At 45.3% G+C, this 14,014-nt stretch overlaps 1 protein-coding gene across 1 annotated transcript in view; it reads left to right on the forward strand.

Annotated features, from left to right (window-relative positions):
* Window positions 1-6: 6 nt before the first annotated feature.
* KHDRBS3 (KH RNA binding domain containing, signal transduction associated 3) overlaps window positions 7-14,014 on the forward strand; it is a 155,425-nt gene continuing 141,417 nt past the window's right edge. Inside the window, exon 1 of the mRNA XM_024741261.1 lies at window positions 7-154. Coding sequence (XP_024597029.1) covers window positions 67-154 — 88 coding nt within the window. The 5' untranslated portion in view covers window positions 7-66. The remainder of the gene's footprint in view (window positions 155-14,014) is intronic.

Raw genomic sequence — 14,014 nt, forward strand, 5'->3', positions numbered from 1 at the left:
GGGTTGCGTGGCCGGCGCTGCTCGCCCGCCTCGAGTCCGCGTCCCGGGCCCGGGCGGCCGGCGAGCATGGAGGAGAAGTACCTGCCGGAGCTGATGGCGGAGAAGGACTCCCTGGACCCCTCCTTCACGCACGCCCTGCGGCTGGTGAACCAAGGTAGGGGCGCGCGCCGGCCCGCGGCCGTTGGAGACCCGGGAGCGGCGGGCCAGGGGGCCGGGGACCGGGAGGGTCGGGACCGGCGGGCAAGGCGGGAGCGTGGGGCTGGCTGGCCGTCGCCCTTGGGGCGACTGGAGGGGACGCAGGTCGCAATCTGGGGGCGTTCGGGTAGGGACCTGGGAGCGGACCGGACACCTGGGGAGCGCCGAGGTGTGTGTGCGCGTTGGGGAGACTCGGGAAGGAAGGAAGCTGAGGCGTTTGGCTGGGACTTGAAGGAAACCTTTGGGGCCTCGAGGATACCCAAGGGAAACTTATGAGTGGGGGACGGCGAACATCTGGGGGCTTCGTCAGGGCGGGGTTGAATGATCTCATTGGAGGGGGAGAGCGTGGCGGGGGACTCGGGGAACTAGTGCGTTTGGCTTGTCTGGAGGGAAGGAACTGGAGCAAGCTGGAGGGAAATGGAAGGATTTGAGGGGATCGAATGCAGAAGAGGTGAAGGGAGCAGGTGCTTGGATTGTTGGTGAAGTTTGAGGACCTTTGGAGGAGGTTTGGGGTCAGACCTCAAGCACTTTGGAGGAACAGGGCCAGCGGTCCCAGTGGCAGAGACCCGTCTCCTGTCGCATCCCCTCTTTGTCCCGGGTCCAGGCTCTAGCCGCCCTCTCTGGGGGTGGGCAGCTCATGCCAAGCCTTGCAGGCTGGCCCTCGAGGGCCATTAGGGGAGAAGAGGCCCACACCGGAGCCCGCTTCTTGGCTTGCCGGTCCTTTCTTTGGGAGGCTCTGGCTGGGCCGCCCTCCTTGGGGGCTGGCTGGGGATTCGGAACGCCGGCCGCGGAGCCTCTGCTGCCTGTGCCATCTTAGCACTACTCCGGCCAGCTCAGGGTGTGAGCAGCCCTGGGGAATGCAGGCCACGGGGTGCAGGGGGTACAGGAGGCGTTCGGGCCCAGGACAGTGTTCCCAGGCTTGTTCCTCCTCAGGCTTCCTGAGTAATCTTCTGGGATGGACGGTAAATTAAGCCTGCCTTCCCGGGACCAGCCCTTTATTCCTCCTGGATCTGGAATACGTGTCTCAGAGAAAGCTGGGTTTGGGAGCCGCTGGTCTGCTGTTTCTCTGGGTGCCGCTGGTCTGCTGTTTCTCTGGGTGATGGCAGAAACATTATCTGGTCGGATCTGTTACCTTTTGCCTGAATCACTCACTGTGCCTTGACAGTCTGTGCTTCCTCACTTAGGCGGGTCTGCTGGTCTTAAGGCTGGCCCTGGCTTTTATTGTTGGAAGTGAAAGATGAGGCAGACATATTCCGCTTGTGTTTAGATATCTATATTTTAAAACAGCAACCTCCAGTATTTGCGTGTTGCAACCAGTTCTTCCGAGTAAGGTGTGCGTGTTGTTGGCTGAGGGTGGTGGTGGAGACTCACTGTCTCCAAGAATTTCAGCTTGATATTTAATTTGTTGAACGGAGACTGGTTCACAGAGCTTCCCCATTTTATTTTAATTGTAGGCTTATTTTTATTTCTTTAATAACATGGGCTTGTGAAGAAGTAATGGGCATGCATTAAAGTAAGAGAATTTTAAGTTTTATTGCCGTGCTCTTCCGAACAGCCCTACAGTTAGGTTTGTACTCCTTGCTCTTTGTGATTTACATATATCTTTTGTTGCCTGCTGGGCTGTCAGCTCTTTGAGAGGTACTTCTTTGTACATCGTGTGAGATCACTGGCGTTAGAAATATTCTGGATTGTAGAATGAGTGCACTTTTCTTAATAAAGCAGCTGAATCAAAGTTACGCTGTACTCAATTAAGGAAGCAGTTTAACAAAAGTGTAGTAAGTTATTTTATTTTAAAAGTCAGAATTATTTTCTCACACATTCAGAATTCTTCTGGTTTCCGAGCTTGTGCCTGTGGTAACTGCCTCCAGTTATTGGAAACAGATCTTGGACAGTGTTGCCATTTAGTTTTTTTTTTTAAGACCTTAAACCGGATTACCTTGCTTTTCCATCAAAAATGTAGTTCTTGTAAGAAGTACGCTTCTCACACTGAACAGTTATGTGGAGGAAGAAAGAGGTACTGCTCAGGTGCTCTTATTACTGTTAATTTAGATTATTTCAGACTAAAATGTTTCCCCCTTAAATCACAGGCTGGTGTCTGGAATGCAGAACCCTGTCATTTTAAAATATTAATTACGCTCTGTTACGTAACTTCAGAATTACAAGTGCATTGCTAAAACGGTGTCTTAAATCTGAATTGGCTATTAGGAAATTGATTTTAAATCTGATAATCATCTTGTGAGTGGCTGTTGAGAGCATTTTTATTCTTTTTTACCTGTATTTTTGACTGTTTGCATCTAAAGGAGGCCCTGGTTTTTCCGATGTTGTTCTGAATCTCGATACTGGTATCCAGATTCGGACACTAACTTGTACAGTGTTGGTGAGTCAGCAGTGCACACCTCTGCTTTATTATGGAGCGACGTGTAACAGACATGATGGTTAACATCTCCAAATGCTGACAGGACCTTTGTGTACACAGTGTTCTAAAGCTTCTGAGGCTCTTTCAGGCACATGCTGTCTACTTGTGTTCTCACACTTGCACGCTGGTGAGGCAGCCTTTGATGTCTCCATTTTTCAGGGGAGGGAGCTGAGGACCTCAGCTATGGGAGCTCGTAGGTAACTGAGATAGGTTAATCTGAACTCAGGTGTTTGGTCTCATAAGGCCCTTGTTCTCCCTACTTACGCCTCCCTCAAAAGATGGCTCTGGAACACTTCACACATGCTAAATTACCTGCAGAAATCGATATAACTAATATGCTTGTTTCCTGTCGACTCCTGTCGGCTTCCCGTCGATTTTGTTAAAAAGTTTGTTTCTGTGCTTGTCTAAGTGATCTTCTTTGAAGAAACAAACATTCACGGTGGATTTATCCTACAGGATTTTAGTGCTCAGGTTAAGGGGCATTTTTGAATTAAAGCTCTCTGGAGACCAATATATGATTTCAGTAATCAACACACTATGATAATGAAACAGTTGATAAATGAGGTGTGGTCATTCTTTAAAAAAATCCAGCATTTGTAAACATGTTCAACTTCCTAGCTGAATTACTTTTTTTTCCTAATAATGCTTAAGTAAGAACTTGAGCTGGGATCACATCAAGATGTGTGCTTCTCTGCTAACATAGGTTGGCTTTTACACTTTCCAGGCTTGTGTTTCGTAGCGGACATTAGTTCCTGACTTTTATTTCTGTTTTCTCAGGATAACTGATTTTCCTTCCCCCCACCCCTCGAATATCGAATGCTTTTGTTTCTTTGCCAATAGTAATGGGTAATGTTTACTTGATGTTAAACCGAATCAGATAAAATAGACTTTTTTTAATCGCCTCTCTGCCTCCCCCCAAACACCACTGCCTATAGAGTGAGTTGACATTGCAGTTTCTTGCCAAGGAGGTTAATTGGAGATGAAAGGAGCATTGCATGTTTAATATTATATTTGCTAGTAGGGGGTGTGCTGACTCTTACTAAATATCATCTTCAGAAATGTCTTACGCTTATAATTTAATACAGTCCTCTGGTATTGCTTTGGATGTTTTTCAGTCCAAGCCAAGTAACCATTAAATAAGATTACATAACCCTGTATTTTTAATTATCTGATGTAATATATGGATTGGTGGCTAGTTCACTGCCAAGTTATATTTAGTGGTTGGTTACAAGAGGAAGTGGAGCAAAGGATTCCAGATTATGGTGGTCTATTCATGTCAAGATAAATAAGTGTTTTTCGTATTACATAAATGTCTCTAATAATAGGACTCTTAGCATTACTCAGGATATGTGTGAGGGGTAAACATGTATAAAGGAAGGATCATTATTTTGCCTTAAGTGCATCTCTTTGTTCAACAAAACTCAATGGCTTAAGAGTTTCATTTTGGGGGATCCTTTTTGTAAATGTTTTTGATCGCTTGCGTGTTGTCAGGCATTTAAAGTAAGAGAGAAGAATGAGAATGAAAATTACAGAGTTATATTTAGCTGCGGTGCCTTCATGCCATAGTGTGTGATTCTCTGCTTCATCCAGAGAAGGATGTGGTTACTTACGTTTTTAATAGTTTTTCTTAGGGTTATCAGGTTTTGTTTTTTGTAAGAAAATGGATGCATGACTCACATTTTTAGATAAACCATTTTGCATTTTTTATAGTGTGTTATGATTCAAAGGGATCCAGTGACTGTCAGTTACCGTGTTTTGGTATCTGGATGTTAGTAGCAGGTTTATTGAGAACCTGCCACGCGGGGCATTTGTGCTGGTCCTGAAGGTGGAGAGGGAAAAAGAGTCTCTGCTCTTGAGGAACGTCGGCTCTCTCTGCATTAGATTGAGAGTGAGTTTTAAGTTTATAGATGCCCTCTCCTTTCCTAAGGAATGTCTTATTAGCCTTCAGCTATTCTTTTGAAATATTTAGTGACAGGCAGTTTAGATTTAACTCTCAGTCTAGGAACATTTTCGAGGTGCTTCTCTGTGCCCAGTTAGGTCTATAATCTCAATACTGGGAACAGCCCAGAAATGTAGGGGCTATTAGCCTAATATTTCACTTGTAGAAACCAAGACTCCAACAATAAAGTTGAGTCACCCAGGGTGACATACTTATACAATGTCCAGGTGGAGGTTCAAGCTTTGTTCTTCTCCAAGCCCATTGTTCTTTACCGTATCACACTGAGCCTTGGACATATAAAGGGTCAAGTTCTGATGGTACAGTTAGTAATGACAGAAGGGGGATTCAAACTCTGGCCTCTTAGGCGCAGTTTGTTCTTTTCTCCCTAGCCTGTGCCGGAATTGAAAGATGGGTTATGTAGCATCTGTTGTTATACTTTATCCTTCCGATTTCTGCTGTAGGTATCTCCTCTGACCACTTACCTCCCCCACCAAATGGGTTAGAGTGCCTATTTTCTGGTCCGGAAGCAGCCACTGCCTAAGTCTCTGATGGGGTCATAGTCATCACACTGTACTGATTGGATCTCTTTGTCTTCCCTGGGAGAGTGTGGGGTGCTTGGGAGGCAGGGCTTGGTCTTACACGTCTTTGTGTCTTCAGCACCTCATATAATTCTTTTTACGTATCCCTGGCAAACTCTAGTCTTCGTTTCAGTGTTGTGTTTTAATTCTCATAACGGTAGAAGTGTTAGAAAGTATATTTGGAGTTTGGCAGTCATTAAAGGCTTGACTCTTTACTACTTCAGAGCCCCTGAGTTGGGGGTAGGAGGAGGTCACCAGCAGCTCTGCAGACAGAAATGAAGGGAAGTTCTAAGTGAAATGCAGCGTTAAACAAGCAGAAGAACATCCCAGGGCTCCGTGCAGGTGGTGGAACAGTAGGGGTCCTTCTCAGAAGGTAATGAGAAGATGTTATCAGATCTGCTTTGAGTCAGATGCGTATTTACTTTTATTCTTTCTTGAGGAACTGGTTAGCCAGTGTACTGTAACACAATTAGCTCTCCCTCCCTAAACTCCTAATGAGATTTCTTATGGCAGGATTGAACCAGAAATTTGGAGGCCCTGGTCACTTGCCGAATAAGCCTTCTTACCTGAAGGAGTTAATCTTCAATCTCAGATGCCAGATAGACACCCAAAGCCCAAGGAGCAATTGGGGTCACAGATGCAACGCCAGCAGCAACTTGGACGTCACAAGACCCTTTGCTTGTTGTCATGGCTCCCCCTGAGTGGAGATAGAATGGTTTTCATGTTTCATCAGAAAATACAAGTAGCGTGTTCCTTAGCTTTGGAATATGATTATAATAAAAGCTGCCAAATCAAGGGCCTCTGTGACAAGTGCTTCCTGTGCATTGTCTCTGATCCCCACAAGATCTTGCAAGGTAGGTGGTTTTATCCCCTGCCCACTTCCTTTATTTTTTCCAGTGAGGCATCTGAGGCTCAAAAGGGTAAAGTAACTTGCCCAGTCTGGGTGTGCAGCTTTAAGTAGTCAGGCTGAACTTTTAAATCAAGTCTGCAGTGTTTTGATGGGATACTTTAAGAGGCAGAGGGGTGGAACCCAACATGGTTGTTTGTTTTTAAATAAGGGTTTCATTGTAGTAGAAGCCAGTTCGGAATTTCCATTTGTGATGATGAATTTTTAAAAGAGGTTCCTGAAAATGTGTTTTACCAAAAAAGGCAAGCTCCTTTTTTTTCTGTGTTCTCCGGCAGTACTTTTCAGTGTTCAGTAAGCATTCAAGGTAAGGATTTTTAATTATGTATATTTCAGTAGTCAAGGAGGGAATGGAAAACTTCCTGTATGGAAAATTAATCAAGCGTCTCTTGATAAAGTTCAGTCTCTCTTGAGGGAATCTCTCAGAGACACAGGGCTCTTTGTATTGGTATTTTAATACTCTATCACAGACACAATTGGTATGATATCAGGGATTTATAGTCAGTTTATGGTATGTTTAAAAATTCTCCATCTTCTAAAAATAGGTCCATGAAAGGAAAAAAGAAGTGCTGGAACATACAAGAAGATATTCCTGCAGATAATGGTTTTGGCCTTCTGAAGGGGAGTGGTGTTTGAATATACTTGATTGCAATTGTTAATAATCATAGTTACTGTTAATCAAGAACCTTTTCTGGATTAGATGCTTTATGTACATTATTTCATTTAATTCTTCTAACAGATGTCTTAAAAGAGTAAATCACTTTACCTTATTTTATAGGCGAGAAAACTGAGGGCAGGAAGGTTAAATAATTTGCCTAAGGTCAGACAGCTAACAAGTGGTAAGCCGGGATTCAGATCACCTCCAGGGCGCTGTACCGCATAGCTTACCTGCGAGCTCCAGGCAGAGGTGGGAGCTTTCGTCGTGGCTGGGTTTTCATGTTGACCCCCCGGGAAGATCTCTGTCACGCAGCTCTTAAAATGCACTGCCTGGCGTCGGACTGGTCATCCGCGAGCAGAGCCGACTGCACAGAGGGGCAGACAGTGGTGCGACCACGTGGGGTACGAGCTGTGTGACCATGGGCAGCGCGGAATGTCTGGTGGATGCGTTCCCGGAAGAGCTTCTAAAAGGGCCGCGGGATTATGGGAGGTGACAACTTTCTAGTCTGTGACCCTGTGCCAGTTACTTAACTTCTCGGAGCCTCAGCTTCTCATTTGTAAAGTTGGAGACCTTATACCTGCCTTGTGGGGTGGTTGTGTTAGGCGTGAGGTAAGTACAGTGTCTGACATGCAATGAGTGCTAGACAGACATTACCTGCTCATTTCAGAGAATTGCCTGAGACAGGTGTGTGCGTACTGGTGGCACTTTGCAGAGTAAAGTATATAATGAGAACTTAATACATAAATTATCCAGTTTCATTCCTCAGGTTAATTTTATGTTTTAGAATGATTTTAGTTTTCCAATCCTGCAGATACTGAAGGGGAAACTCATTCTTTAGGAAGCCTCTTTCATTAGTATCATGTACAAAATTAGCAGCAGCTCTGACTGATTTTTATTATGCTATTCACGACGCAGCACCTGAAGCTTCCATTAACAAATGAGGCTTCCATAAACAGATGTATGACTGCACATCTTAAAACATGTCTGGGCACTCAGCAGCCTCTCTCCACAAGCACAAGGTATCTTGCTCTGAATTGGTAAGCTTTATATTTCCATAATTTTTCACATTTCCATAATTTTTCACCCATCAGCCCCTGCTGCTATTTTAAGGACTTTAAAAGGTGTTCCTGGCCTATTATTGATGTTCTTCCTTGGTACGATAAAGAGCATGAGTGTGTGAGAGCACCCTTTTTGATCTGTGTGTTTGATATGAATCTTACACTTGGGGTCACTGTTGGTTCAAGCTCCTATGGAGAAATTGTAACGGAGAGGAGGAGGGAGAAGGGACAGTTTGCATCCTCATCATTTTTCCTTACTCTCCCCGCTCTACTTCAGTTACTTATGCCACTTGTGCCCTATTCTTCTTCCACTAGATGGCGCTCCACATAGCCAGGACACCCTCTTCCTCCACACAGGTAGCTTCTCCTGAATCAGTGTTAGTCTTGATCCATCAACAAGCTTGCATTGCTTTTGAAATTCACGTACTGATATTAACCTTTCATATTTCTGACATTTTAAGAGGCATACTCTGTAGCCAGCGCTTGCGAATCATTATGGCCTGTTTCTGTTTTGTGCCTAAGTTGTGCCTGGCACTGCTGCAGGTTCTTTTCCACCCGATACCTCCTTTAATCCTGGGGCCTCGGGAAGTCGTGCGGTGGTTCTCATTCTACAGCTAAAGAAATGGAGGTGAGGGAGATGCATAGCTTGTTCAAGGTCATGCAGCTAACTTACGTTATAGGGTTTACTTACATTATAAGGTTTACTGTGCCCTAAAGAAAAAATATTTCAGAAGCTTTGAATTGAAATTGTTTTTAAGGAAAGTATTAGGGTCGTCTGATTTATGGCTACCGGCCATTGTAATCTGTTTATTTTGTTGGGGAAAATTATAGTCCTGACAGTTATTTGCATTGGAGTATAAAAGTCAAATTCTTTGATACGTGTAAAGAAGCAAGCAATAGTAACAAAAGCTTTGTCAGCTGCTGTGGAAATTGCTGCTTCCTCTTGCCTTCCCTTGTCTACTGACTTGAGTGGGCCAAGGGACTTGATCAGTACCAGGAACAAAACCACGGGGAAATTTGGACAAAGCCATGATTCTACTTTTAGTAATTTTAGCAGAGCTGAATACTGGATTGAGTCCATAGGAATTCAGAAATTTATACTGAGGTTTCCTTCACTCCATTCATTTATTTAATATTTGTTGAGTATCTGCACTGCTATATTGAACTGTTTGTTCTGGGCCAGTTACTTCTCGGAGCCTGTGTTCCCCTCTCTGCACGTGTCATTAGGGTGAAATGACAGTGATTATGTATTTGTTTAATTTTACTAAAATTTTAAAAATTAGAATATATTTTTACATCCAATATATGTTATTTTTTCTATCTGAATTTCATACATCAACTCTTGGTCACCTACCAGTGCAGTGGACTGTCTGCCAGTAATTTTTTGAGGGCTGGCTTTCTCCTGCCACCTTTTGCCACCCTTGTCCCTTGCTCTCTGGTTGGGTGTGCTCAGCGAACACAAATGCTTAGAAAAAAAATCCCTCTCACCTTTTGTTTGCTTCCTACGTGCAAGCCACAGCTAACTAAAGACTCAGGCGAGAGTGGCTAAGGACATAATTTTAAATCAGACAGACCTGAGTTCACATCTGAGCACTGCCACTTCTCCTTCTCTGGGCTGTGACTTTGGATACGTGGACCCCTCTCAGCCTCAGTTTCTGTGCTGGAGAAATGGCGATAAAAAATTAATAAATCCCCTTTGCAGTTTTTTGAGGTTTAAGTGAGATACATGTTAAGAGCTGTTTAGTGTCGTGCCTGACGTTTAGTAAGTACAGGGCGAGTAGCTGCTGTTCCCGCCATCATCCTCCTCGTCCTCATTTTTTATCAAGGAATTTGTAATCCAACGGGGGAGATAAACATGGGGGGAACAATTTTAAGAGTGTGTTAAGCGCTGTGATAAAAGAAGGCCGCCTCTCTCACTCAGGACCAAGATAGGCTTTACGGAGGAGGCTTTTTCAGAGAGGACTAGCTGGATGCAGACATCGTTGCGAAGGCCGGGCGAAGGACTTGGGCAGGGATGGATAAACTGTCTGACTCCTCCAGGTTATTCATTTCCGTCTCCCATGTTTCCGTAACTTCTTCATATTCCTACGTGCCATGGCATGTTGTAGGTATTGATCTGTCTTCTCCTTTCCTCTCCCCCTCCCGTTTTTTTTTTTTCCTGGCATTAAAATTTTTATTTCGAAACAACTTTAAACTTACAGAAGAGTTAAAAGAGTAGTGCTAAGAAGCCCTGTATACTCACTTGTCTGGATTCACCAATTGTTTACATTTTCCCACATTGGCTTTGCCATTCTCTCTGTGTCTGTGTATTTTCATGACTCGTTTGAGAGTAAGGTGTGTGTGTTATCTCCCCTTCACCCCTAAATACTTGAGTACCTTGGTGTGTATTTCCTGAGACTAAGGGCTGTCTCTTACATAACTGCAGTTGCAGATAACGCTGATGACAGAAGTTAGTCATCGTTTCGGTACTTTTATTATCTAACCTGCAGTCCATGTGCTCCTCTTGCTGGTTGTTCCCGTTTTGTCTTTTCTAGCAGCGGTCCCCAACCTTTTTGGTACCAGGGACTGGTTTCGTGAAGACAAGTTTTCCACGGACCTGGGGTGCGGGGGATGGTTTCGGGACGATTCAACCACGTTACATTTACTGTGCGCTTTACTTCTATTATTATTACATTGTAATATATAATGAAATAATTACACAGCTCACCATAATGCAGAATGAGTGGGAGCCCTGAGCTTGTTTTCCTGCAACTAGATGGTCCCATTTGGGGGTGATGGGAGACAGTGACACCCGAAGTGTGTTGCTTATGTCCAGTCTACTCTGTAAGATGCAGCTTAACTGTCACTTGCCACTCACTGATAGGAGTCTGCAAGCACTTGATTTATCATGGTCTCTGTGCTGTCAAACGTCTCTGCTAGTGATCATCTGTATTTGCAGCCCCTCGGCTCCACCTCCGATCATCAGGCGTTAGATAGATTCTCATAAGGAGCGAGCAGCCTAGACCCCTCGCATGCGCAGTTCACAGTGGGGTCTCGGCTCCACCTCTGATCATCAGGCGTTAGATAGATTCTCATAAGGAGCGAGCAGCCTAGACCCCTCGCATGCGCAGTTCACAGTGGGGTCTCGGCTCCACCTCTGATCATCAGGCGTTAGATAGATTCTCATAAGGAGCGAGCAGCCTAGACCCCTCGCATGCGCAGTTCACAGTGGGGTCTCTCTCCTGTGAGAATCTGATGCTGCTGCTGGTCTGACAGGAGGCGGAGCTCAGGCGATAATGTAAGTGATGGGGAGCGGCTGTAAATACAGATGGAGCTTCACTCGTTCGCCCGCCCGCCCGCCGCTCACCTCCTGCTGTGCAGCCCGGTTCCGAACAGGCCACGGACCGCTCCTGGTCCGTGGCCCGGGGGTTGGGGACCCCTGTTTTATAGGACCCAGTTCAAGACCACACATTGCTTTTAGTTGTCAAGCCTTTTAGCTTCTTAATTTGGAACAGCTCCTCCGCCTTCCGTTGCCTTTTGTGGCATCTCTCAGTTTGGGTTGTCTGACGTTTCCTTAAATTTAGATTCATGTTGTGCAGTCTTTAGGCAGGAGTTCCACTGAGGTGATGGTGTGTCCTCCTCAGTACGTCGTATCAGGAGGCACACAGGGTCGGGGTCACTTTATCCCGTTATTGAGGACGTGAAGCTTGATCCCTGGCGTAGGCGGTGCCAGTTTTCTCCACTGTAAAGTTACCATTTTCCTTTTGTAATTAATTAGTGCTTTTGTGGGGAGATGCTTTGAGACTATGTAAATACTCCTTATTAAACTCTCCCTCACAAGTTTTAGTATCCATTAATGTTTCTTATTTGAATTATTACCATGATGGTTGTAAAATTGTAATTTTCTAACTGAGATATTCCATCTACATTTATTGGTTGACATTCTGCTGAAAGGGAACATTTTCATTTTTTTCTTTCCTTCTTTCTTTACCTCTCTCCTTCCCTCCGTCAGCTGTCGGTATACATTCAGGGATTCTTCTTTAATTCAATTGGTTGCTTTACCATCACTATATAAGTTGATGCTTAATTCATTCCAGATTTGGCCATTGGGAGCCCTTTACCCTGACTCCTGGGTCCTATTGACAGGATGGATCCATACATTTTTTGAGTTTTTTCTTTTTTTTTTTATACTTTCTAACAGCATTTTGTTCCAGGCTCATCTTGTACTTGCTCTGCCCCAGCTCTGGAATTGGCCACTTCTTCCAAGGTTCCCTGGTTTCTTTTAGTGTGGAATGGTGTTTAAAAACCACAATCTGGGCTGCTGGCGTGTCGTGGCTTCTAGGCCTTTCACCAGACAGAGCCAGAAAATGGATATGTTTCTGTAGGTGTGTCACCATTGTCTTCATGTTAAACTCCAAGCCTAGGGCTAGCAAACATTTTCTGTAAAATGCTCAATAGTAAATATTTTGTGGGCTCTCTCTTCTACTCAACCCTGCTGTTGTAGCAGAAAAGCAGCCGTACACAATATGTAAGTGAGCGAGTGTGGTAGTGTTCTGACAACACTGTTTGTAGAAACAGGCAGTGTGCTGGCTCTGGCCCTGGGCTGTAACCTGCTGCCCTTCCCTGCTCTCAGCTACTAGAGAGTAGGGACCGGGCCTTATCTCCACTTACCAGTGCTGTCCACATACCCACACAAAGCTCTTTGATGAACGCATTCATGACTGTTAGCTCTTTGTATCACAGACTATTTATTTCTCTTACAGATCTTTTGGATGTCGATCTCTCGTGACTTGCCAATTTGTTGAGGTCCTTATTTGCAAGATGAGAGCCTTTAAAACATAATATGCACAATATACAAAGCAGTACTGAGAAAAAATAATTTTGTAGAACTCCTGAGGGTGTTTTTCTTGTCATGGTAAAAAAGTTACCTTTTTCTTGATGAAAGCATTCAAGGCAGAGCCTTCACACGCAGGCGTTAGCACAGGCCCTGCTCTGCTCTGATGTCACGGTCACCCCTGTAGTCTCAGCTGCAAGGCAGAACTCCAGCACCAATCAGGTGGGCGAAAAATCTTGAAATTATACTCCTTTGATTGTCTCAGAGCTGATTTATTTCTTTGAAGTTTTCTTTATGTAATTTATTGCTTGAATTTATTCCAAAAGAGACTTCATTACAGCAGTGACAAATGGGTTTTATGAGAGAGTGAGCCCTTTCTCAGGAAGACTGTGTCGTTAGGCAAGACCACCTGACTGTGGTCAAGGTGGTGTGGACACTGGGAAGGAAACCACACGCATCACAACAGAGAGCAGTGGCGCTGGCATAAAGGTGCGGATTAAATCAGGTTAAGTGTCTCTGATGACTCTAAGTCAATCAGACTTTTAGTTCCGTCAGTTGTAAGCTTGCTGGTGAGCAGTTTTTCTGTTTGTCACCAAACCATCTCATTGTTTATCAGAAGCAGCACAAAGTTTTGCTCCATCCTTTCTCTAGAATCCCAAAAAGTGGTTTTAAAGTTCTGTGTCTCAGAGCAGTTCACAGTCCTGGTCTGGTGAGAAAGGGGAAGGCGAGCACGTCTCCTTCCCCGTGGGCTTTTGTCTTCCAGGTCCTGAGGTGCCTCATACGATTTTGATTTGCTTAATGAATTTTACTTTTTGTTGTTGTTTTAAGTGTGAAAAGTGCTGTTGAGGAAGTTGTACCTCAGTGACGGACTCTCGGCCGGAGCCCGGGCTCTGTCCACTCTGTGGCTCGCGGCCCCTCCCTTAGTGCGCTGAGGCCATCAGTGCGGAGCAGCTGCGGAGCCGGGGCTGCACGCCCTGTTGATGTGGCCTGCGGTGGCGAAGGGGGCAAGGGGGCAGAAACATCCAGGTCATGTAGCTTAACACAGTAATTGGTAATTTTCTGTATTGTACTTTCTTCTAGTTTCCTTTTCACCCCCGTTAGGGCTGTGCTCCTTACCTGCTAAATGGGTGCACTCCTCTGGGTAACAGTAAGCTCTCTGGGCTTAGGTTTCTTCATGTATAAAATGAGCACGAGAGCATCTGTGTCTCGCGCCTGGCAGGTTGCAGGTCCTCACAGCCAGTCCGCTCTGCTCCGGGGCCCTTGGCCAGCAGAGTGCTGCACCTTGTGCCTGTCCCCGTGGAGCCCAGCGTGGGCGGCGGGGACACGGCGCGGAGCCGACCCCTGGACAGTGTGTGCATTCCTGGCTGCCGGTCTTTGTGGTACCGGGCCCCACGTTCCTTTCCACAAAGGGTGCACGACAGAAAGTAGTGCTGTCGGCTTTGGGAGTCAGCAT

This window comes from Neophocaena asiaeorientalis, unplaced genomic scaffold (genome assembly GCF_003031525.2).
Source record: "Neophocaena asiaeorientalis asiaeorientalis breed wild unplaced genomic scaffold, Neophocaena_asiaeorientalis_V1.1 scaffold177, whole genome shotgun sequence".
Taxonomy (NCBI): domain Eukaryota; kingdom Metazoa; phylum Chordata; class Mammalia; order Artiodactyla; family Phocoenidae; genus Neophocaena; species Neophocaena asiaeorientalis.